The following is a 25,838-nucleotide window of genomic DNA, read 5'->3' as shown; positions in this document are numbered from 1 at the left end:
TTTAGGGTCTCCCTCCTGTGTGGGTCCTCAGATTAGACGTGCAAAATCCCAGCAGGACTCCTCTGCATTGTTTACTTCATCTTCTGGTCACCAGGACTGCAACTGTACCCTCCACGAACCGACAATCAGCAACTCCAGGGACGAGACTGCTCTGCAACATTGTTTCTCTGGCTGCTTCCAGAAACTGCAACAGTTCCCTGGCTGTGCGTCCTCTGAGGACGATGAGTCTTTATTCTGCAAAAGAAGCAAAAAGGAATCTCCCTTGGAGTGAAGGTGTCACTTCCCTGAATCCGCAGGCACCAACTGCAACGACGACTGGCTGCGTGGATCTTCTCTCCTCCGGAACTTTGTGGATCCTGCCTCTCCTTGCAGGATAGTACCTCTGTGCACCACGACTCTTGCCGCTACTAAGGCTTGTTTGTTCCTCCTCCAATGGATCTTCAGGCTCCGTGTGGCCCCAGCCTCCAGCACTTTTCCCTGCAAAGCGCAGTCTCCTGCCTGCTGCTCCAGTAAAATGGGTTTTCTCTCCAGGTGTGCCAAGTGGGCCACACTGTGACTTCTGTGCATGTTGCCTGTGGGGGCTACCTCCTATTCTTGTGACGTTCCCAGCTACTGAGGGTTACCTCGGACATCCTTCCTTTGGTCGAGTACCCTGGGCCTTCCTGCTCCTCTTCAGCCTTGCAAAACCTTCCTCTCCAACTCTTGCATTTGCCAAGGCTTGTTGGTGTGGTTTTCCAGCACCACTGGCTTGACTGCATCACAACCGCCGACTTGGAACATTACTTGCATCACTTCTGGAACTCCTCTTCTGCTCCTGTGCTGCACTGCTGACTTTCTTCTTTCACTGTTGACCTGGGCCTGCAGCTACAGAAGGGTGGGTAGTGGCTCCTGCCACAGCCGGACACTCCAACTTGAACTGGACTTGGTCCCCTTCTTTCGCAGGTCCTTTTCTGTCAGGATCCACCTTTGGTTTCTTCCAGTCTTGTCTGGGTCTTGCACAGTCCTTTTTCAGAGTTCTCCTGTGGGTTTGGGGAAAACCAGGTACTTACCTCTTCTTTCCTGGTCACTGGGGGGACACGCTGGTACTTACCTTTTGGGGTTCCTAGCTCCACTGATTCCACTTCCTTGGTTGGGAGACTACCTTTCACATTCCATTTAATTAGTATATGGTTTGGTCTCCCCTAGGGCATTCACTATTTTCTATTGTATTTACTATTTGCTATTGCTTTCTATGCTAATCACGGACTTCCAATGTGTACATATTAGTGTGTTTACTTAACTCCTAGTGGAGTATTGTGTATACTGTATTTTAGTATTGGTGTTACTATAATAAAGTACCTTTATGTTTTGTAACACTGTGTGTAAGTGCCGTGTGACTGGAATGGTATTGAACAAACTTTGCATGTCTCCAAGATAAGTCTTGGCTGCTCATCCACAGCTATCTCTAGAGAGCCCTTGGCTTCCTAGACACTGTCTACACCTCACTAATAGGGGATAGCTGGACCTGGTATAAGGTGATAACACCATAGGTGCTCACCACACACTAGGCCAGTTTCCTACACTCCGGGACTGGGAAGGTCATTTCGGAGAGGTGGACATCACAGAACTCTGGTCTTATGGGAAGGCCTCCCTTCAAATCAAGCTGCTGGAGTTGCAGGCCATTCACTTGCCGCTGAAAGCTTTTCTGCTGTCCACCAAGGGGAGGCTGGTCCAGAACCTCGTGGACAACCTAATCAAACTTAATGGGAAGTACTGATGACAACCCCAGAACTTAAATTTATCTCTTGCATAAAAAGAAAGCCTCATTATCAGATAGCTGAGAAAATACTCAAGATGTAGTTTGGAATTAAACGGAAACTAATAGCTGTTTATTAATTTGAGTAAGATGTAAAATAACATTGAACCAATATTTGTGCATTTTGAGGGATTACACAGCACAATAAAAAGGTGGGACTTTGCTTTACAACCAACAGAGTGAGAAGGAAGTAAAGGTTTCTTTGGATAATAGAATGAAGATGTACCCTGCTGATAGTCTCCCTGCCTGTGGCTGATGATACTTTGCTTTTTCCCTACTCTGTGTTGGAAAATGTTGCACCTTTGTAGCTTTTTCCACTAAAGAACAATCAGGCCCTCAAGGGCACCCTGTGGTCTTTTGATTAAAGCAGGTTTCTCAAGAGTAGCTCTTGAGCTACTGGTATCTTTTCAAGCTACCTTTAAGTAGCACTTTTGTGTGCATCCTAGCCTACTACATTAATAACTTTTTCTTGGCTCAGTTAATTCACTTATACTGAAATTGAATATGTGTGTATTTTCAGAACTCATAAGATGTTTGGATACAAATAGCTGAGTTTGCAAATGACTTTTAACGCAGACTGATAAATCATGTGGTGTTTGGGAGACTTATTTTTGTTATTATTACTTTGATGCCACGAGCATTGCAGCTATACCTGTTATGTATTACCTATGTTAAGAGATTCCAAATTGACAGAGACTTTAAGTTGTTGCTAGCAACCCGGCCTGATGCTGTAAGGTGTTCACTACCAATACACTTACATAGTATGGCCACTAATCTTATCTAGTCTGACGTGACTGCTATTACACGGCTAATAATATTGGTTGCTGGGGATAATTTATATTGAACATAAGTAGCTCTTGTTACTGGAAAAGGCTGTAGACCCTTAGATTAAAATAAGTAATTGTGTTGTGTTCAGTACTAGATATGCCTGAATAAGCTTGCATCTATAATTGTTTTTCAGGGCAAAGGTGGAGCGAAGACTCTTATGAACACGATCATGCAACTGAGAAAAATATGCAATCACCCGTACATTTTTCAGCATATTGAGGTAAGTGTGGTCACTATACTTAGTTCCCTGCACCGTGACAGGCTAAGTCAGTGTATTACACATGTGCTCCTTTCAATACAGTGCACATCAGAAAATTACACAAGAAACAGTTTTCACTGAGAAAATACAGTTCATCATGAAACACTGGAAATACTTATTCAAAATGAGTTTGTACAAATGATGAGGACATTCCAGGTGATAACCAAATCACAGACATCATAGTGATTTTATAACAAGATTTAATTAAATCTAAATTTGCCATAACCGTACAATGTAAATAAGTCCTCCCATGACAAAATGCAATGGAAAACAACTTTAATTGGTTCATCCCTTATGTGCAATGTTATTTTACTAACCAAACACAATTTTGGTGTCTGGCAACTAAACTCATATTCAAATCCATTGGCAAAGCCAATAGATTTTACTTTGTGTGGTGCATGTGGCTAGACATTCACTATCCATGCACAGTTTTACAAAGTGTCTGTTGTGTTATAAGTGCAGCTATTTAGTGCTCACTACCCATGAAGAAGTGTTAAAGCATTGTATGGTGGGTAACTGTTAGACCTTGCATCCTTAGGGGGTGGTCTTATCCCAGACCTTTTGCCTTTTACTTCCTGTTTTGCTGCTGTATCTGTTTGTTGGCTTTAGGACTCTGATCGCTCTACCACTGCTAACCAGTGCTAAAGTACATGTGCTTCTCCCCTAAACATGGTTACATTGGTGTATCCGCAACTGGCATATGTAATTTACATGTGAGGTCCTTGTAAAATGGTATGCCACATATCCAGGGCCTGTAAACTAAATGCTACTATTGGACCTGCAGCAATAATTGTGCTACCCCCTTAAGTAGCCCTGTAAACCTGTTTCAGGCCTGCCACCGCAGCGCCTATGTGTGCAGTCTCACTGCAACCTCCACTTGGCATTCAAAACCTCTTGCCAAGCCATAAATTCACCTTTTTTTGCATATACGTTACCTCTAATGTTGGCCCCAAGTAGCCCATTGGACATGGTGCAATATAAATAGGGCATGTACTTTTTAGTTTTACATGTCCTGGTAATGAAAAACTCCCAGTGTTGTTTTTCCATTACTGTGAGGCCGGCTCCTTTCATAGGCCTGCATTAGGAGTTCATTAAAATAGTTTAAAGCTGCAATTCCTGATCTGCGAGGAGTAGCTACTTCGTGTTTAGTGTCATTGGAATGGTCATGATAAATCCTTTTGATTGATGAAGTCAAATTTATTATTGCTATTCTAGGAATGACACTTTTAGAAAGTGGGCAGTTCCCTGCCCTCACTGCCCTGTAAGTTTACAGCCTATCTTCAATACATGTCTGCCCTGGGCTAGGTGACAGCCACACTTGTGCTTTCCTGCCAGATACCTACAACACAGGATACTGAACTGTATTGCATTCATCTGCATACTGACGGGTCTTCCTAGGGAGGAGGGTAGTCAAAGGGTAGTGACCAGAGTCCACACAAAGGGTCTAATTACCCCCCACCGATAGTCTAGATCCTAGGCTGAGCTGAAAGAGGGACCTGTGCACTTCACAGAAATCATTTATAGTTTTACCTCATATCAGAGGTACACTCCAGTATAAGTACTGGGTCTCTGACCTACTCAAATCATTACACTGCTGGACTTAAGAAAACCCTGCTAGAGGAAGGAATGCTGTGTGCCAGGATTGCCATACTGCCAGATTTGACTGTTCCCTGGAACTGCTGCTCTGCCCTGTTGTGCTGCTCTGCTTTCTGCTAATCATTGCCCTGTACCCCAAGAACTAGCAACAGCCTCCGGAATGACTTGATGGCTTGCCCTCTGTTCTTCCCTTAGATCTCAGGCACATCAAAGACATTGTCACCCTGTGAGATCACCACTTGAACTTCACCCTGCTGAGAGACCAAGCGTAGGGTTTCTCCCTGTGATCCCTGCCAGTGTGAGCCATCCTGGGGCCAAGTGTGCAGCACTGAAATGAGACACCACTGGTGTTGCGGGGGCAACATCTCACTGATTTGACTTTGACCGACATGTCAAGCGCACACCTACTGGATCTATTCTCTAAAGGGTGGGGGACTACCTGACTGGACTGACACTGCTGTGCTGCATACCTACCTCAGTGGGAGCCATGCTCTCACCGCGACTCCGCTCGGTAGTGCAGTGTTCTGTGTGCGAAGTTGCTGACATCCCAGACTCAAGTCCCCTCTTCCGCTGCAGACATGAAGCTGCACAGCGCCCCGACTCTGCCCGAGCGAGTTAAGTCGCTGCTGGAAAACAATGTGTAGGAGCGCATCTGCATTGCCTCTGTTGCAGCACTGCCCCAACACTGAAACCCACCCACATTTCTGTTCGACCTTTACATAATTAATCATTGGGGCACATCATCTTACCCCTGAGCAATAGGGATATCCACCAAGATGTTTTCTTCTTGGTAACTTGAATTGCTGCGACACAATTGATGTTCACGGAATCTATTGTGGTATCATTACCATAAAACCTGTATGGTGTGTCCTGTAAATTCTTAAAGCACTGCTTCTGCGTTGATTGCTAAAAGGTTCATATCTCCTGATTTATTGATAGGATTCTTTTCATTCTGGTCTCGAATTACATAGACAAACCAGCTCTATTTTATTTTCTTTATTTGTTTTATTTTACACCTGTGTGGAGTCTTTTTGTGGTGTTTTTACTGAGGTTTCTGCGTGTGTGTTGAACCAATACCTTTCACATTGCTTTCTAAGTTAAGCCTGTCTGCTTTGTGCCAAGCTACAAGTGGGCGAGCACAGGATAATTTAGGTTGTGTATCTGACTTATCCTGACAAGGATTGTGGTCCCTACTTGGACAGGGTGCATACCTCTGCCAACTAGAGACCCAATTTCTAACAGTAGCACACTATTCTGGTACCCAAAGTTAGTGGTTAATCTAGTGGTTTGTTGTTTTTTGTTGGTTATTGGTATTAGGCCTGTGCACTCAGGAAACTATCCCACGCATTTATTTCAGTTTTTTGAGGTAGTTAAATGAATTCAAGTTGGATGTGAATAGTAGATGGGAGATATATGTGAGTTCATGCAGATGTTTTGTGTGATGAATAGATAGGCTAAAGGAGAGTAAGTATTGCTAGGTCGCATGGATATAGTTTCATAGAAGCAGAAGTTCTGAAACTGTCCTTTGCTGGTGAGCACAAGCCTCACCCACCCGCAGGACCCAATGAATGTGATCTCTGGGTTGATGTCTGTAATTCCTATTGCCCTGTATTTAAGGTATGTACGTTCTTTTGTGGTTGATTCACTTGAAATACCAATAAAAAAATAAAGCAGAAGTTGTGATATATGAAATGGGGTTTAGGTAGTTTGCAGAAATACAATAGAGACTATGACAGTCAGGTATGCAAATTCAGGCTATACTCAGAGATGGGCATGCAGAGGATGAAAGGTAAGGAGAAGGTTATTAAAATGAAATGAGAAGAAAAAATATAGTAGAATAGTTTGAATCCATTGCATTTTTTCATGCATAGTTTTAGGAGTATAGTGAGAGTAGGACTTTTAAGATAGTGTGCAATCTGAGTATGTAGAACTGTAGAAATAGACAACGTGATTTGCATAGGAGATACTTTATTAAAGCTTTTGTACAGCAGTTGCTACCCCTACATAGGGTGCTGCAGTGCATGTCCACATGGATAATATGCTACACAATGTAGGTGTGTGCTTAGAAGTGTGCTGTCTTTGCTTTGAGCCTATGAGGGAACTGTTTCGTTATTGTGCATGATGACCATCTAGTTAAAGTTTTTGTGACACGGTGCCTGGCAGTGTGATGAATGGCGAGGTGTTTTTTGTAGGTTGTGATTGCTAGCAGCAGTGATTAGTTATGCAGGTCCCATTTTTAGGTTGGTAATTCCGCGTTTTATGCTGTTTCTGTCAGTAGGGTGTTGATTCTATGATCTTATGAGTATCTGAGAGGTAAAAGGAGAGAAAAGTGGTGAGTGGGAATCAGAGCTCTGCCTAGATTGCTTCACAGTTCTATTTTATGTGAATGACATTATGAGACATCAGTTGAGATTTGCCAAGATGCACTCTTATAAGCATCCTTTTGTAGTTGTAGGATTTTGCCAATGAGAGACGTCCTGGGGCCAAGTGTGTGGTTTGTTACTGTTTGGGACTTGCAGGATGGGCTACATTAGAGTGACCAGCAATATGTGGCAGATCTCACCAGTCTTTGCAGACCTGTTCGGTTAGTATTAAGTGGTTAGTAGGTGACTGAATTTTCCCTATATTTATGCCTCAAAGTTGCCATTAAGGTTCTATAGCATCTTTTCTACATTTTATGGGTGCCTGTTGAAGATGAGGGCTCAGGCACTGGATTGGTGTATGTTATCTTATGGTGATCAGATTATATCCGAGTGAGACCAGAAGGACCTTCGGAAAGGCTAGAGTTACGTTCCTTCTTGTGGTTAGTAGTTCAGTGGTACAATCTGGTGTTGGTGTCTGAATAGAGAGTTGATGTCCCATTGGGTGGCTATTTTCTCCCTGTGGTATTGTAGGTAAGTTGAACCTGGTGCAGCTGTCTGCCTAGTTGATCTATTGGTGGCCTGTACCTAAGGTGATAGGCTATAGAGCTATGTTCCTGCACCCTTACACAGTAATGTGCCTCAGTGACACCAAGCATTAACCAGTGCTATTAGTACCACATACTAAGTTTAGCAGTGACACCGGGTAGTAATGCCTGCAGGAAAGTACCTTCTTGCCTGGCATGTTACCCTCATATTTCACTGTATATATGTTGTTTTAGTCTGTGTCACTGGGACCCTGCCAGGCAGGGCCCCAGTGCTCATAAGTATGTGCCCTGTATGTGTTCCCTGTGTGATGCCTAACTGTCCCACTGAGGCTCTGCTAACCAGAACCTCAGTGGTTATGCTCTCTCTGCTTTCCAAATTTGTCACTAACAGGCTAGTGACACAATTTACCAATTCGCATTGGCATACTGGTACACCAATATAATTCCCTAGTATATGGTACTGAGGTACCCAGGGTATTGGGGTTCCAGGAGATCCCTATGGGCTGCAGCATTTCTTTTGCCACCCATAGGGAGCTCTGACAATTCTTACACAGGCCTGCCAGTGCAGCCTGCGTGAAATAACGTCCACGTTATTTCACAGCCATTTACCACTGCACTTAAGTAACTTATAAGTCACCTGTATGTCTAACCTTCAACTGGTGAAGGTTGGGTGCAAAGTTACTTAATGTGTGGGCACCCTGGCACTAGCCAAAGTGCCCCCACATCGTTCAGTGAAAATCCCCCAGACTTTGTGAGTGCGGGGACACCATTACACTTGTGCACTGTACATAGGTCACTACCTATGTACAGCGTCACAATGGTAACTCCGAACATGGCCATGTAACATGTCTAAGATCATGGAATTGTCACCCCAATGCCATTCTGGCCTTGGAGGGACAATTCCATGATCCCCCGGGTCTCTAGCACAGAACCCGGGTACTGCAGAACTGCCTTTCCGGGGTCTCCACTGCAGCTGCTGCTGCTGCCAACCCCTCAGACAGGTTTCTGCCCTCCTGGGGTCCAGGCAGCCCTGGCCCAGGAAGGCAGAACAAACGACTTCCTCTGAGAGAGGGTGTAACACCCTCTCCCTTTGGAAATAGGTGTGAAGGCTGGGGAGGATTAGCCTCCCCCAGCCTCTGGAAATGCTTTGATGGGCACAGATGGTGCCCATCTCTGCATAAGCCAGTCTACACAGGTTCAGGGATCCCCCAGCCCTGCTCTGGCGTGAAACTGGACAAAGGAAAGGGGAGTGACCACTCCCCTGACCTGCACCTCCCAGGGGAGGGTGCCCAGAGCTCTACCAGTATGTCCCAGACCTCTGCCATCTTGGAAACAGAGGTGTTTGTGGCACACTGGACAGCTCTGAGTGGACAGTGCCAGCAGGTGACGTCAGAGGCTCCTTCTGATAGGCTCTTACCTCTCTTGGTAGCCAATCCTCCTTCCTAGGTAGCCAAACCTCCTTTTCTGGCTATTTAGGGTCTCTGCTTTGGGGAATTCTTCAGATAACGAACGCAAGAGCTCATCAGAGTTCCTCTGCATCTCCCTCTTCACCTTCTGCCAAAGGATCGACCGCTGACTGCTCAGGACGCCTGCAAAACTGCAACAAAGTAGCAAGACGACTACTAGCAACCTTGTATCGCTTCATCCTGCCGGCTTTCTCAACTGTTTCCAGGTGGTGCATGCTCTGGGGTAAGCCTGCCTCCTCTCTGCACCAGAAGCTCTGAAGAAATCTCCAGTGGGTCGACAGAATCTTCCCCCTGCAACCGCAGGCACCAAAAGACTGCATCACTGGTACTCTGGGTCCCCTCTCAGCACGACAAGCGTGGTCCCTGGAACTCAGCAACTCTGTCCAAGGGACTCCCACAGTCCACTGACTCTTCAGTCCAAGTTTGGTGGAGGTAAGTCCTTGCCTCCCCACTCTAGACTGCATTGCTGGGTACCGCGTGATTTGCAGCTGCTCCGGCTCCTGTGCACTCTTCCAGGATTTCCTTCGTGCACAGCCAAGCTTGGGTCCCCGACACTCTAACCTGCAGTGCACAACCTTCTGAGTTGTCCTCCGGCGTCGTGGGACTCCCTTTTGTGACTTCGGGTGGACTCCAGTTCACTCTTCTTCCAAGTGCATGTTCAGGTACTTCTGTGGGTGCTGCCTCCTTCTGTGTGGGCTCCCTACGTTGCTGGGCGCCCCCTCTGTCTCCTCCTCCAAGTTGCGACATCCTGGTCCCTCCTGGGATACAGCAGCACCCAAAAACCTCTACCGCGACCCTTGCAGCTAGCAAGGCTTGTTTGCGGTCTTTCTGCGTGGGAACACCTCTGCAAGCTTCATCGCGATGTGGGACATCCAGCCTCCAAAGGGGAAGTTCCTAGTCCTCTTCTTTCTTGCAGAACTCCAAGCTTCTTCCAACAGGTGGCAGCTTCCTTGCACCCTCAGCTGGCATTTCCTGGGCTCCTGCCCACTCTCGACACTGTCGCGACTATTGGACTTGGTCCCCTTGTCTTACAGGTACTCAGGTCCGGAAATCCACTGTTGTTGCCTTGCCGGTGTTTGTTCTTCCTGCAGAAACCCCCTATCACGACTTCTGGGCTCTCTGGGGGAAGTAGGTGCACTTTACACCTGCCTTTCAGGGTCTTGGGGTGGGCTATTTTTCTAACCCTGACTGTTTTCTTACAGTCCCAGCAACCCTCTACAAGCTCACATAGGTTTGGGGTCCATTTGTGGTTCGCATTCCACTTTTGGAGTATATGGTTTGTGTTGCCCTTATACCTATGTGCTCCTAATGCAATCTCCTGTAATTTTACACTGCTTGCATTACTTTTCTTGCTATTACCTGCATAAGTTTGGTTTGTGTACATATATCTTGTGTATATATCTCATCCTCATACTGAGGGTACTCACTGAGATACTTTTGGCATATTGTCATAAAAATAAAGTACCTTTATTTTTAGTATATCTGTCTATTGTGTTTTCTTATGATATTGTGCATATGACACCAGTGGTATAGTATGAGCTTTACATGTCTCCTAGTTCAGCCTAAGCTGCTTTGCCATAGCTACCTTCTATAAGCCTAAGCTGCTAGAAACACCTCTTCTACACTAATAAGGGATAACTGGACCTGGCACAAGGTGTAAGTACCTGTGGTACCCATTACAAGCCAGGCCAGCCTCCTACAATGACTACCTATGGTCCAAGGAAGTAATTGAACGGCAGTGGACCGAGACAGTATAAACGTCAATGGCCCCCCAGCCTTATTGTGTATAGATTGTAAACAAGTGCTATTTTCAGGCATGCAAAAAGAATGCTGAATTAGTCTGTTAACTTTTGTGGTATCTGAAGTGTAGCCAATCTTGGTTTTTCAGAGCTACTATCCTTCAGGTTACATAACATGTGCCCCCCTTGAAAAGCAACCAAGTTATGACTGATGGATAGGTACTCTGCCTCTGATCTTCGCGCCCTGTGTCCCAGACGCAATAACTGTTGCTTGGCATCGCCCTGAAACACAGCAGGGCCTTTCAGCTGTCATCACTGCTGCCTCACTGCCACATCAGCTCCGGACACCCCTGCAGTTCCCTTCTCCTCGACATCAGCACAGACAAAAGCGAGCAAACTCAGCTACATTCTTCTCAATGCCAGATCCCTCTGCAGGAACGCCACCAAAATCTGGGACACCATCTCCTCCCTCAGCCCTGAGGTAACATTCATCACCCCCAGTGACCGCTCTGGACATCGCCACTGCAACACCCTTTGGATACAAGATGAAACACTGAGATCGCCCCAACAAATCCAGAGGCGGCATCATCATCATACACAAGGAGTCAATCTCCTGCACCATAACAGACTATCGGACCACACCAATCATGGAACACATGAACTTCCAGCTCCGCACAGACAATAAGACCACCATCAAAGGCACCTTGGCCTACAGACCGCTGGCTGGAATCAGCAATATCATCGCAGATTTCATCACCCCCCTCACCTTAGAATCCGAGCACTACATCTTCCCGGGAGACCTCAACTTCCACCTTAAAGACCTCACCAACACCAACTCCATCAACCTTCTGAAAATACTGTACAACATCGGCCTCAAGCAGCTAGTCACCGATCCCACGCACATAGCAGGACACATGCTGGACCCCATTTTTTCATCAAGCAACAGTATCAGATACACCCACGCCACTGACCTCACCTGGACGCTTCACTCCATCGTTCAGTTCACCATCACCCGACATCCACACTCTATCCCCAACTGCCACAGTGCACCCTCCCGCGCCTGGGGCAAGGTCACGCAGCAGCAATGGACCGACGCCCTCTGCGACACTCAGCCCAGCTACCCCCAAACCTGGACCAAGCAATGCAGAACTTCAGCGACTGGATCACCAACCTCGCTGACCTAGTCGCTCCCTCCAAACTGGCCAAAACGCACAGACTAGCCACACAAGCCAACTGGTACACCCCAGAACTTACAAGGTCAAAACGCAGATGCAAACAGCTGGAGAGAAGATGGCGCTTCAGCAAGAATGAAAATGACGGAGCTGAATTTAAATCAGTCCTTTACAACTACCACTGACAGATCAAAACAGAAAAGAGGGAGGCCCTGACCGCCTAATCAATACCAGCACCAACCGAACCAAGGAACTCTCATCATTGTCAGACAATTCACCTGCAACGCAAGCACATAAAACGCATACCCCTCATCACAGAAGCCAACCATTTCCACAACAAAATTGCAGCCATATACAAGAACTTCAGCCCTAAACCCTTCAGCACATCCAGCCTTCAATCAACCACCACCACTGATCACCCACTCAGCCCCTCTCAGCCCCTGGAAACAACTCAACCAAGAAAACACAACTTCCCTTATGAGCACCATCCACCCCGGAGCTCCCTCCAACCCCTGCCCCCAACACCCCTTCAGCCTCGGAAGAGACCAGATCAGCCACCAACTTTCCACCATCATCAACACTTCACTAACCACAACCACCTTTCCAGATGCCTGAAACACACCAAGATCAGACCACTCCTCAAGAAACCCTCGACATACCCAAACGAACTACAAAACCACTGACCCAACTCCTTGGTCCTGTTCCCCCCCCAAAGTCCTGGAGAAGGCCGTCAACCTCCCAACTCACCGAACACCTGGAGAAACACAACATACTAGACTCCTCCCAGCCGGGCTTCAGCACCAACAACAGAAGACATCTGCACCCTGCTCAACAGAGAATCCGCCGCCCTCATCCTCCTCAACTTGTCCACCACCTTCGACACAGTCTCCCACTACACACTCATCCACCACATACACCAAATAGGAATAACCAGCAACTCTCTCGGATGGGTGGCATCCTTCATTATAGGACACACCCAGGAAGTTTGCCTCCCCCTTTAATTCGCGTACCAAGCATAAGAACTGTGGCGTTCCCTAGTGCTCATCCCTCAGCCCCATAATCTAAAACATCTACATGGCCACTCTCTCTGACATCGTCGGATCACTCAACATCATCTTCTACACCAGTGACACCCAGCTTGCCATATCGCCATCCGCGACCCAACTTCAACCACGAACTTCCACAACTGTATGAAGAGCGCCGCAGCATGGTTGAAGGACAACTGCTTAAAGTTTAACACTGACAAGACGGAGGTTCTCATCTTAGGCAAACACTCCGCCCTCTGGAATGACTCCTGGTGGCCGGTGAACCTCAGCCCCCACCCACGCCAAAAGACCATGCCCTCAACCTCGGTATCATCCTGGACAGCGAGCGCTCCATAAGATGTCAGGTCAACTCCGTTGCTTCAAACTGCTTCCACACGCTTTGCATCCTCAAACATTTTAAAGTGTCTCCCCATCAACTCAAGAAAGATAGTTAGTCCCGCTTTCATCACCAGCCGGCTAGACTACGGCAACACACACTATGCTGACACCTCCACCGAATTCATGCAAAGGCTCCAAACAATACAGGACGCCTCAGCCAGTCTGATTCTCAACCTGCCCAAGTGAGCCCACATCTCACAGCACCTGAAAGACCTCCACTGGCTCCTGGTCCAGAAGTGATGCCCCTTCAAGCTCCTTACCCATGCTTTCAAACCCTCTGTGACCAAGGACTCACCTACCTTAACCAGCTCCTGCACTTCCACCACCCCTGCAGGAACCTCTGCTTCCCTAACCAGGCCCTCGTGCAGATCCCTCGCACCCGTTGCTGCTGCACTGTAAGATGCTCCTTCTCCTTCCTCACTGCCAAGGCTTGTATTGCCCTTCCCCTCCACATACGCACCGCCCCTTTGCTCAGTCACTTGAGGAAAGGGCTCAAAATCTGGCTTTTCTAATGACAAGTCATGCTTACCAAATACATGATTGATGGATTGATTGAAGGATAACAGAATCAACACAGTTCTGATGGATAGATCAACCTGTGGATTCTTCACCTTTTGAAAATCCCCATGCACTAGCTTTGATGGAACGTTTTTTGATAGCTTTGTGATGTCAACATGGGGTGTTGTATCTACACAACTTCGCATGCGACACAGCATGCCGCCACTGGAACTATAAAGAGCCCCCTTCTGTGTACTGTCATCAGTTTCCTTTTTTTGCACTTTAAACACGTACTGTTTTTTTCAGGCTTTCTCTTAGATAATTGTAGTTTTTTGACTTTTTCTTTATTTGGAGTGCAGTTTTTTTTAGATAGTGTCACCTACTTGGAAAAGTTTTAAACCCTGTAAGTACTGTGGTGGCCAAATGTCTATAACTGATCTACATGACATTTGCCTTTGGTATCTGGGATCGGACCATGATGTTGACGCTTGGGCCAGTTGTCAGAGGATGAACCCACAGGTGAAGTTGTTCATGATCAGTGCAAGGCACTAAACGAGAGGTCGCTGTAAGTATCTGCCTCAATCAAAATAACCATCTCCTCACTCTTTGAAGTTGGTGAAGAAAAAGCACAGGAAGAAACGGCATAATGAGTAACGACCTCAGTCATCTAAGGACAGGTCACAGAGCTTGATCTCTTCACAACCGAATTCAGAGGAAGACCATCAGCTTTAGCCAGCTTCTCTGCCGCTCCCCACATCACCTTCAATATCGGCACCTTTTCCGACTCCAGATCCTGCAGTACCCGCTACAACACTGGCTTGGTATCCAATCCCTCATCCTTAGCAGGTGTACCAAGCTTTTCCAGGTACAGATCTCAGTGACTTTTTGATCACCCAGTTCAGCATTTTTAGAAGGCGATGATCCGATCTGAGAAGCCTCTAAGCCCCATGGGTCCCGACTTATTGTTTGGGAAGCTTTTCAACGCCTTACCAGCATGTGCCCTTTATGCCTTTTATGCTGATAGCTCACATATCCTGGCCAACTCTGCCTTCAATATCGGTGAAAGTTGTTCGAACGAGAACACCATTTCCTTTAGTTCCCCAGCCCATGGAAGTATCACAGACGCTACAAGTGACGCCACTTGCGCTGACCACCTCTGCACCAAAATCTCAAGCATCAACTCCAGTTGCACTTCTCTGGCACTATTGCCAACGTCATTAGTGTGATTGCTGACGTCACCAGCGCTGATACCAACGTTGTTGATTCCTCAACCCTTTGTACTAGTGTTTCCCAAACCGTCATGGGCTGAGTGACTTTTTGTGGATTGCGAAAGTTCAAGCCGGTAGTTCCCAACCTGTGGTCCGGGACCCCTGGGGGGTCCGCAAAGCCTTCTCAGGGGGTCCGCGAGAGCCTAGAAAATTAAAACATATTAACAAATATTGAAAAATTAGGTCCCCAGCTTCCAGTAATGACTCAGGCGGGGGTCCCCGTATTCCAATGATGATTCAGTGGGGGTCCCTGGGTTCCATTAATGTTAAAGTGGGGGTCCACAGAAATCAAAAGGTTGGGAACCACTGGTTCAAGCTATAAATAAAGGTGCCTTTAAAATTTTGCATTTATCTTGTCACATTTGCTGCACTTCAGAGAACAGAAGTCAAATTCAGGCTACAAATTGTTGCTTATGTGTTTTTTAACGTGGTGCTTAGTGTTTACAAAGTCATCTCACTTTACAGTTAGAGGAAAAAAAAAAAAAAAAGACTATGTGACAATCTTGCTCAGTACATGACTGTGAAAGAGAAGACTGTAGGATGTAATTTTGTAGTAATACATTTTGTAAATACCTGTAAATGAACTGGGCACATTAACCAATGAGGAAAGCAAAAATAAATCACCTTTTTTTGTAATTTTGAAGTGTGAGTGAAATAAAGATTTTAGTAGGATCAGAACAAATAAAGACACTTAACTTGGTGATGTTCAAATAATAAATATTCATCGAAGGCCGATTCCACACATCATTTGTGTGCAATATCATTTTATCAGTAAAACTGTATGTCTGTGCAAATTTAGGGGTAAATGACCATGCACTACCACATAATGCTTTAGTTACATCAAAAAATCCCTCATAACTTTTTGTCCACATAAGCTACCCACGCCAAATATGTGTCCCTTTTTTCCCCAACATCCTAGGGATTCTAGAGGTACCCAGACTTTGTGGGTTCCCCTGAAGGAGACCAAGAAATTAGCCAAAATGCAGCGAACATTTAGTTTAAAAAACAAAATGGGAAAAAAATGGCTGCAGAAGAAGGGTTGTAGTTTTTCCCTGAAAATGGCATCAAAAAAGGGTTTGCAGTGCTAAAATTCCCAGCTTTCAGGAACAGGCAAACTTGAATCAAAAACACCATTTTCCAACACAATTTTGGCATTTTACTCAGACATATCCCATTTTTCCTATTTTTTGTGCTTTCAGCTTCCTTGCAGTTAGTGACAGAAATGGGTATGAAACCAATGCTGGATCCCAGAAAGCTAAATATTTCTGAACACTAGACAAAATTTTGAATTCAGCAAGGGGACATTTGTGTAGATCCTACAAGGTTTTCCTACTGAAAATAACAGCTGAAATAAAAAAATATTGAAATTGAGGTGAAAAAAACTGCAATTTTTCTCCACGTTTTACTCTGCTCCTGCAATGTCAGATGTTTGAAAGCCATATATTGTTACATCTGCTGGACTCTTCTGGTTGCGGTGATATATAGGGCTTGTAGGTTCATCAAGAACCCTAGGCACCCAGAACCAATAAACGAGCTGCACCTTGCAATGGGTTTTCATTCTATGCTGGGTACACAGCAATTCATTTGCTGAAATATAAATAGTGAAAAATAGATATTAAGAAAACCTTTGTATTTCCAAAATGGGCACAGGATAAGGTGTTGAGAAGAAGTGGTTATTTGCACATCTCTGAATTATGGGGTGCCCATACTAGCATGCGAATAACAGGGCATTTCTAAAATAGGCATCTTTTTTACACACTGTCTTACATTTGGAAGGAAAAAATGTAGAGAAAGACAAGGAACAATAACACCTTGTCACCCCCTGTAGGAAGTTGGCTCTGTATGTGCTATTTCAAAGTAAGGAATAGCATGCACAGAGTCCAAGGGTTCCCCTTAGAGGTAAGATAGTGGCAAAAAGAGATAATACTAATGCTCTATTTTGTGGTAGTGTGGTCGAGCAGTAGGCTTATCAAAGGAGTAGTGTTAAGCATTTGTTGTACATACACACAGGCAATAAATGAGGAACACACACTCAGAGACAAATCCAGCCAATAGGTTTTGTTATAGAAAAATATATTTTCTTAGTTTATTTTAAGAACCACAGGTTCAAATTCTACATGTAATATCTCATTTGAAAGGTATTGCAGGTAAGTACTTTAGGAACTTTGAATAATTACAGTAGCATATATACTTTTCACATAAAACACAAATAGCTGTTTTAAAAGTGGACACTTAGTACAATTTTCACAGTTCCTGGGGGAGGTAAAGTAAGTCACTTACAGGTCTCAGTTTTGGGTCCAAGGTAGCCCACCGTTGGGGGTTCAGAGCAACCCCAAAGTTACCACACCAGCAGCTCAGGGCCGGACAGGTGCAGAGGTCAAAGAGGTGCCCACAACACATAGGCTTCAATGGAGAGAAGGGGGTGCCCCGGTTCCAGTCTGCCAGCAGGTAAGTACCCGCGTCTTCGGAGGGCAGACCAGGGGGGTTTTGTAGGGCACCGGGGGGGACACAAGTCCACACAAAAAGTACACCCTCTGCAGCGCGGGGGCGGCCGGGTGCAGTGTGCAAACAAGCGTTGGGTTCTCTGTAGATTTCAATGGGAGACCAAGGGGTCTCTTTAGCGGTGCAGGCAGGCAAGGGGGGGGGCTCCTCGGGGTAGCCACCACCTAGGCAAGGGAGAGGGCCTCCTGGGGGTCACTCCTGCACAGAAGTTCCGTTCCTTCAGGGGCTGGGGGCTGCGGGTGCAGGGTCTTTTCCAGCCGTCAGGACTTTAGGTTCAGGCAGTCGCGGTCAGGGGGAGCCTCGGGATTCCCTCTGCAGGCGTCGCTGTGGGGGCTCAGTGGGGACAACTTTGGTTACTCACGGTCTTGGAGTCGCCAGAGGGTCCTCCCTGAGGTGTTGGTTCTCCACCAGTCGAGTCGGGGTCGCCGGGTGCAGTGTTGCAAGTCTCACGCTTCTTGCGGGGATTTGCAGGGGTCTTTAAATCTGCTCCTCTGTAACAAAGTTGCAGTTCTTTTGGAGCAGTGCCACTGTCCTCTTGAGTTTCTTGTCTTTCTTGAAGCAGGGCAGTCCTCTGAGGATTCCGAGGTCGCTGGTCCTTAGGAAAGCGTCGCTGGAGCAGGTTTCTTTGGAAGGCAGGAGACAGGCCGGTAGGTCTGGGGCCAAAGCAGTTAGTGTCTTCTTTTCTTCCTCTGCAGGGGTCTTTCAGCTCAGCAGTCCTCTTCTTCTTGTAAGTTGCAGGAATCTCAATTCTTAGATTCAGGGAAGCCCTTAAATACTAAATTTAAGGGCGTGTTTAGGTCTGGGGGGTTAGTAGCCAATGGCTACTAGCCCTGAGGGTGGGTACACCCTCTTTGTGCCTCCTCCCAAGGGGAGGGGGTCACATCCCTAATCCTTTTGGGGGAATCCTCCATCTGCAAGATGGAGGATTTCTAAGAGTTAGAGTCCCTTCAGCTCAGGACACCTTAGGGGCTGTCCTGACTGGCCAGTGACTCCTCCTTGTTATTCTCATTATTTCCCCCGGCCTTGCCGCCAAAAGTGGGGCCGTGGCCGGAGGGGGCGGGCAACTCCACTAGCTGGAGTGCCCTGTGGTGCTGGAACAAAGGGGGTGAGCCTTTGAGGCTCACTGCCAGGTGTTACAGCTCCTGCCTGGGGGAGGTGTTAGCATCTCCACCCAGTGCAGGCTTTGTTACTGGCCTCCGAGTGACAAAGGCACTCTCCCCATGGGGCCAGCAACATGTCTCGGTTGTGGCAGGCTGCTGGAACCAGTCAGCCTACACAGATAGTCGGTTAAGGTTTCAGGGGGCACCTCTAAGGTGCCCTCTGGGGTGTATTTTGCAATAAAATGTACACTGGCATCAGTGTGCATTTATTGTGGTGAGAAGTTTGATACCAAACTTCCCAGTTTTCAGTGTAGCCATTATGGTGCTGTGGAGTTCGTGTAAAACAGACTCCCAGACCATATACTCTTATGGCTACCCTGCACTTACAATGTCTAAGGTTTTGCTTAGACACTGTAGGGGCACAGTGCTCATGCACTGGTGCCCTCACCTATGGTATAGTGCACCCTGCCTTAGGGCTGTAAGGCCTGCTAGAGGGGTGACTTATCTATACTTGCATAGGCAGTGAGAGGCTGGCATGGCACCCTGAGGGGAGTGCCATGTCGACTTACTCATTTTGTTCTCACCAGCACACACAAGCTGGTAAGAAGTGTGCCTGTGCTCAGTGAGGGGTCTCCAGGGTGGCATAAGACATGCTGCAGCCCTTAGAGACCTTCCTTGGCATCAGGGCCCTTGGTACCAGGGGTACCATTTACAAGGGACTTATCTGGATGCCAGGGTGTGCCAATTGTGGATACAAAAGTACAGGTTAGGGAAAGAACACTGGTCCTGGGGCCTGGTTAACAGGCCTCAGCACACTTTCAATTCAAAACATAGCATCAGCAAAGGTAAAAAGTCAGGGGGTAACCATGCCAAGGAGGCATTTCCTTACACAACCCCCCCCCCCCAAACGAAAGAGGATGAGACTAACCTTTCCCAAGAGAGTCTTCATTTTCTAAGTGGAAGAACCTGGAAAGGCCATCTGCATTGGCATGGGCAGTCCCAGGTCTGTGTTCCACTATAAAGTCCATTCCCTGTAGGGAGATGGACCACCTCAACAGTTTTGGATTTTCACCTTTCATTTGCATCAGCCATCTGAGAGGTCTGTGGTCAGTTTGAACTAGGAAGTGAGTACCAAAGAGGTATGGTCTCAGCTTCTTCAGGGACCAAACCACAGCAAAGGCCTCCCTCTCAATGGCACTCCAACGCTGCTCCCTGGGGAGTAACCTCCTGCTAATGAAAGCAACAGGCTGGTCAAGGCCATCATCATTTGTTTGGGACAAAACTGCCCCTATCCCATGTTCAGAGGCATCTGTTTGCACAACAAATTGTTTGGAGTAATCTGGAGCTTTTAGAACTGGTGCTGTGCACATAGCTTGCTTCAGGGTGTCAAAGGCCTGTTGGCATTCTACAGTCCAGTTTACTTTCTTGGGCATTTTCTTGGAGGTGAGTTCTGTGAGGGCTGTCACAATGGATCCATATCCCTTCACAAACCTCCTATAGTACCCAGTCACGCCAAGGAATGCCCTGACTTGAGTCTGGGTTTTTGGAGCTGCCCAGTCCAGAATAGTCTGGATCTTAGGCTGGAGTGGCTGAACTTGGCCTCCACCTACAAGGTGTCCCAAGTAAACCACAGTTCCCTGCCCTATCTGGCATTTGGATGCCTTGATAGAGAGGCCTGCTGATTGCAGAGCCTTTAAAACCTTCTTCAGGTGGACCAGGTGATCCTGCCAGTTGGAGCTAAAGACAGCAATATCATCAAGATAAGCTGCACTAGAGGACTCCAAGCCAGCAAGGACTTGATTCACCAACCTTTGGAAGGTGTCAGGGGCATTCTTTAAACCAAAGGGCATAACAGTAAACTGATAATGCCCATCAGGAGTGGAGAATGCTGTTTTCTCTTTTGCTCCAGGTGCCATTTTGATTTGCCAGTACCCTGCTGTTAAGTCAAAGGTACTTAAGAATTTGGCAGCACCTAATTTATCAATCAGCTCGTCAGCTCTAGGAATGGGATGGGCATCTGTCTTGGTGACAGAGTTAAGTCCTCTGTAGTCCACACAAAACCTCATCTCTCTCTTTCCATCCTTAGTGTGAGGTTTGGGGACTAAGACCAGTGGGCTAGCCCAGGGGCTGTCAGAGTGCTCAATTACTCCCAATTCCAGCATCTTGTGGACTTCCACCTTGATGCTTTCCTTAACTTGGTCAGACTGTCTGAATATTTTGTTTTTGACAGGCATGCTGTCTCCTGTGTCCACATCATGGGTACACAGTTGTGTCTGACCAGGGGTTAGGGAAAAGAGCTCAGCAAACTGCTACAGGACCTTCCTACAGTCAGATTGCTGTTGGCTAGAGAGGGTGTCTGAGTAGATCACTCCATCCACTGAGCCATCTTTAGGGTCTGATGAGAGGAGATCAGGGAGAGGCTCACTCTCAGCTTCCTGGTCCTCATCTGTTACCATCAACAGATTCACATCAGCCCTGCCATGGAAGAGCTTAAGGCGGTTCACATGGATCACCCTCTTGGGGCTCCTGCTAGTGCCCAGGTCCACCAGGTAGGTGACCTGACTCTTCCTCTCTAGTACTGGGTAAGGGCCACTCCATTTGTCCTGAAGTGCCCTGGGAGCCACAGGCTCCAGAACCCAGACTTTCTGCCCAGGTTGAAATTCAACCAGTGCAGCCTTTTGGTCATACCACAACTTCTGGAGCTGTTGGCTGACCTCAAGGTTTTTACTTGCCTTTTCCATGTACTCTGCCATCCTTGAGCGAAGGCCAAGTACATAGTCCACTATGTCTTGTTTAGGCTCATGAAGAGGTCTCTCCCAGCCTTCTTTAACAAGAGCAAGTGGTCCCCTTACAGGGTGGCCAAACAGAAGTTCAGAGGGTGAGAACCCTACTCCCTTCTGAGGCACCTCTCTGTAAGCGAAAAGCAGACATGGCAGGAGGACATCCCATCTCCTTTTGAGTTTTTCTGGGAGCCGCATGATCATGCCCTTTAATGTCTTGTTGAATCTCTCAACAAGGCCATTAGTTTGTGGATGATATGGTGTAGTGAACTTATAAGTCACTCCACACTCATTCCACATGTGTTTCAGGTAGGCTGACATGAAGTTGGTACCTCTGTCAGACACCACCTCCTTAGGGAAGCCCACTCTGGTAAAGATACCAATGAGGGCCTTGGCTACTGCAGGGGCAGTAGTCGACCTAAGGGGAATAGCTTCAGGATACCTAGTAGCATGATCCACTACTACTAGGATGTACATATTTCCTGAGGCTGTGGGAGGTTCAAGTGGACCCACTATGTCCACACCCACTCTTTCAAAGGGGACCCCCACCACTGGAAGTGGAATGAGGGGGGCCTTTGGATGTCCACCTGTCTTACCACTGGCTTGACAGGTGGTACAGGAGGTGCAAAACTCCTTAACCTTCTGGGACATGTTGGGCCAGTAGAAGTGGTTGACTAACCTCTCCCACGTCTTGGTTTGTCCCAAATGCCCAGCAAGGGGAATATCATGGGCTAAGGTCAGAATAAACTCTCTGAACGCCTGAGGCACTACCACTCTCCTAGTGGCACCAGGTTTGGGATCTCTTGCCTCAGTGTACAGGAGTCCATCTTCCCAATAGACCCTATGTGTTCCATTTTTCTTGCCTTTGGACTCTTCAGCAGCTTGCTTCCTAAGGCCTTCAAGAGAGGGACAGGTTTCTTGTCCCTTACACAACTCTTCCCTTGAGGGTCCCCCTGGGCCCAAGAGCTCAACATGATAAGGTTCCAGCTCCATAGGCTCAGTTCCCTCAGAGGGCAGAACTTCTTCCTGAGAAGAGAGGTTCTCTTTTTCTTGTTGTGTTGCAGCTGGTTTCCCAGCTGACTTTCCTTTTCTCTTGGTAGGCTGGGCCTTTCTTCCAGACTCCAGCTCTACTTTTTTACCCTGTTCCTTGCATTGTGCCCTTGTCTTGACACACACCAGTTCAGGGATACCCAGCATGGCTGCATGGGTTTTCAGTTCTACCTCAGCCCATGCTGAGGACTCCAGGTCATTTCCAAGCAAACAGTCTACTGGGATATTTGAGGAGACCACCACCTGTTTCAGGCCATTGACCCCTCCCCACTCTAAAGTTACCATTGCCATGGGATGTACTTTAGTTTGATTGTCAGCATTGGTGACTGGATAGGTTTGTCCAGTCAGGTATTGGCCAGGGGAAACCAGTTTCTCTGTCACCATAGTGACACTGGCACCTGTATCCCTCAGGCCCTCTACACTTGTCCCATTAATTAAGAGCTGCTGCCTGTATTTTTGCAGGGGGCCAGGCAGCCAGTGTGGCTAAATCCACCCCACCCTCAGAGACTAATGTAGCTTCAGTGTGACACCTGATTTGCTCTGGGCACACTGTTGATCCCACTTGGAGACTAGCCCTTCCAGTGTTAGCTGGAGTGGAGTTTGAAGTGGTATTTTTCTTGGGACAGGCCTTGTCTCCAGTTTGGTGTCCAGACTGACTACAGCTACGACACCAGGCCTTTTTGGGATCAAAGTTTTTACCCTTGTACCCAGAATTGTTTTGTGAAGAGGCTCTGGGCCCACCCTCCTGTGCAGGTTTTTGGGGGCCTGTAGAAGACTCTTTACTATTTTTGTTTTTGGCTGTCTCACCACCTTTCCCCTGGGGAGGTTTTGTGACCCCTTTCTTTTGGTCACCCCCTGTGGAAGTTTTGGACACCCTAGTCTTGACCCAATGGTCCACCTTCTTTCCCAATTCTTGGGGAGAAATTGGTCCTAGGTCTACCAGATGCTGATGCAGTTTGTCATTGAAACAATTACTTAATAGGTGTTCTTTCACAAATAAATTGTACAGCCCATCATAATTACTTACACCACTGCCTTGAATCCAACCATCTAGTGTTTTTACTGAGTAGTCTACAAAGTCAACCCAGGTCTGGCTCGAGGATTTTTGAGCCCCCCTGAATCTAATCCTATACTCCTCAGTGGAGAATCCAAAGCCCCCAATCAGGGTACCCTTCATGAGGTCATAAGATTCTGCATCTTTTCCAGAGAGTGTGAGGAGTCTATCCCTACACTTTCCTGTGAACATTTCCCAAAGGAGAGCACCCCAGTGAGATTTGTTCACTTTTCTGGTTACACAAGCCCTCTCAAAAGCTGTGAACCATTTGGTGATGTCATCACCATCTTCATATTTAGTTACAATCCCTTTAGGGATTTTCAACATGTCAGGAGAATCTCTGACCCTATTTATGTTGCTGCCACCATTGATGGGTCCTAGGCCCATCTCTTGTCTTTCCCTTTCTATGGCTAGGGTCTGTCTTTCCAAAGCCAATCTTTTGGCCATCCTGGCTAACTGGATGTCCTCTTCACTGGAGTTATCCTCAGTGATTTCAGAGAGGTTGGTCCCTCCTGTGAGGGAGCCAGCATCTCTGACTATTATGCTTGGAGTCAGGGCTTGAGAGGCCCTGTCCTCCCTAGATAGGACTGGTAGGGGGGAATCACCCTCCAAGTCACTATCATCATCCTCTGTGTTGCCATCCTCAGAGGGGTTGGCCTTTTCAAACTCTGCCAACAGCTCCTGGAGCTGTAGTTTGGAAGGTCTGGGGCCCATTACTATTTTCTTTATTTTACAGAGTGACATTAGCTCCCTCATCTTAAGATGGAGGTAAGGTGTGGTGTCGAGTTCCACCACATTCATATCTGTACTGGACATTATGCTTCTAAAAGTTGGAATACTTTTTAAGAATCTAAAGACTAGTTCTAGAATCTAATTCAAACTTTTACCAAACTTTTAAACTCTAAAAGCAATGCTAACAGGGACTAACACAAGGCCCTAGCAGGACTTTAAAGAATTTAGAAAAATTTCAAATTGCAAAAATCAATTTCTAATGACAATTTTTGGAATTTGTCGTGTGATCAGGTATTGGCTGAGTAGTCCAGCAAATGCAAAGTCTTGTACCCCACCGCTGATCCACCAATGTAGGAAGTTGGCTCTGTATGTGCTATTTCAAAGTAAGGAATAGCATGCATAGAGTCCAAGGGTTCCCCTTAGAGGTAAGATAGTGGCAAAAAGAGATAATACTAATGCTCTATTTTGTGGTAGTGTGGTCGAGCAGTAGGCTTATCAAAGGAGTAGTGTTAAGCATTTGTTGTACATACACACAGGCAATAAATGAGGAACACACACTCAGAGACAAATCCAGCCAATAGGTTTTGTTATAGAAAAATATATTTTCTTAGTTTATTTTAAGAACCACAGGTTCAAATTCTACATGTAATATCTCATTTGAAAGGTATTGCAGGTAAGTACTTTAGGAACTTTGAATAATTACAGTAGCATATATACTTTTCACATAAAACACAAATAGCTGTTTTAAAAGTGGACACAGTGCAATTTTCACAGTTCCTGGGGGAGGTAAAGTATTGTTATTTTTAGCAGGTAAGTAAGTCACTTACAGGTCTCAGTTTTGGGTCCAAGGTAGCCCACCGTTGGGGGTTCAGAGCAACCCCAAAGTTACCACACCAGCAGCTCAGGGCCGGACAGGTGCAGAGGTCAAAGAGGTGCCCACAACACATAGGCTTCAATGGAGAGAAGGGGGTGCCCCGGTTCCAGTCTGCCAGCAGGTAAGTACCCGCGTCTTCGGAGGGCAGACCAGGGGGGTTTTGTAGGGCACCGGGGGGGACACAAGTCCACACAAAAAGTACACCCTCAGCAGCGCGGGGGCGGCCGGGTGCAGTGTGCAAACAAGCGTTGGGTTCTCTGTAGATTTCAATGGGAGACCAAGGGGTCTCTTCAGCGGTGCAGGCAGGCAAGGGGGGGGGGGGCTCCTCGGGGTAGCCACCACCTAGGCAAGGGAGGGCCTCCTGGGGGTCACTCCTGCACAGAAGTTCCGTTCCTTCAGGGGCTGGGGGCTGCGGGTGCAGGGTCTTTTCCAGCCGTCGGGACTTTATGTTCAGGCAGTCGTGGTCAGGGGGAGCCTCGGGATTCCCTCTGCAGGCGTCGCTGTGGGGGCTCAGGGGGGACAACTTTGGTTACTCACGGTCTTGGAGTCGCCGGAGGGTCCTCCCTGAGGTGTTGGTTCTCCACCAGTCGAGTCGGGGTCGCCGGGTGCAGTGTTGCAAGTCTCACGCTTCTTGCGGGGATGTGCAGGGGTCTTTAAATCTGCTCCTCTGTAACAAAGTTGCAGTTCTTTTGGAGCAGTGCCGCTGTCCTCAGGAGTTTCTTGTCTTTCTTGAAGCAGGGCAGTCCTCTGAGGATTCCGAGGTCGCTGGTCCTTAGGAAAGCGTCGCTGGAGC

The 25,838-nt window shown here is 47.1% G+C and overlaps 1 protein-coding gene across 5 annotated transcripts in view; it reads left to right on the top strand.

The window, feature by feature from the left end:
* SMARCA2 (SWI/SNF related BAF chromatin remodeling complex subunit ATPase 2) overlaps nt 1-25,838 on the top strand; it is a 1,363,970-nt gene that overhangs the window by 659,037 nt on the left and 679,095 nt on the right. For all 5 annotated transcript variants that reach the window (XM_069228509.1, XM_069228519.1, XM_069228497.1 and 2 more), the window contains one exon: nt 2,757-2,843. In XM_069228509.1, coding sequence (XP_069084610.1) covers nt 2,757-2,843 — 87 coding nt within the window. The remainder of the gene's footprint in view (nt 1-2,756; nt 2,844-25,838) is intronic.

This window comes from Pleurodeles waltl, chromosome 1_1 (assembly GCF_031143425.1).
Source record: "Pleurodeles waltl isolate 20211129_DDA chromosome 1_1, aPleWal1.hap1.20221129, whole genome shotgun sequence".
NCBI classification, from domain to species: domain Eukaryota; kingdom Metazoa; phylum Chordata; class Amphibia; order Caudata; family Salamandridae; genus Pleurodeles; species Pleurodeles waltl.
Note: the sequence above shows the minus strand (reverse complement) of the source record. Positions and strands in the feature narration are given on the sequence as shown.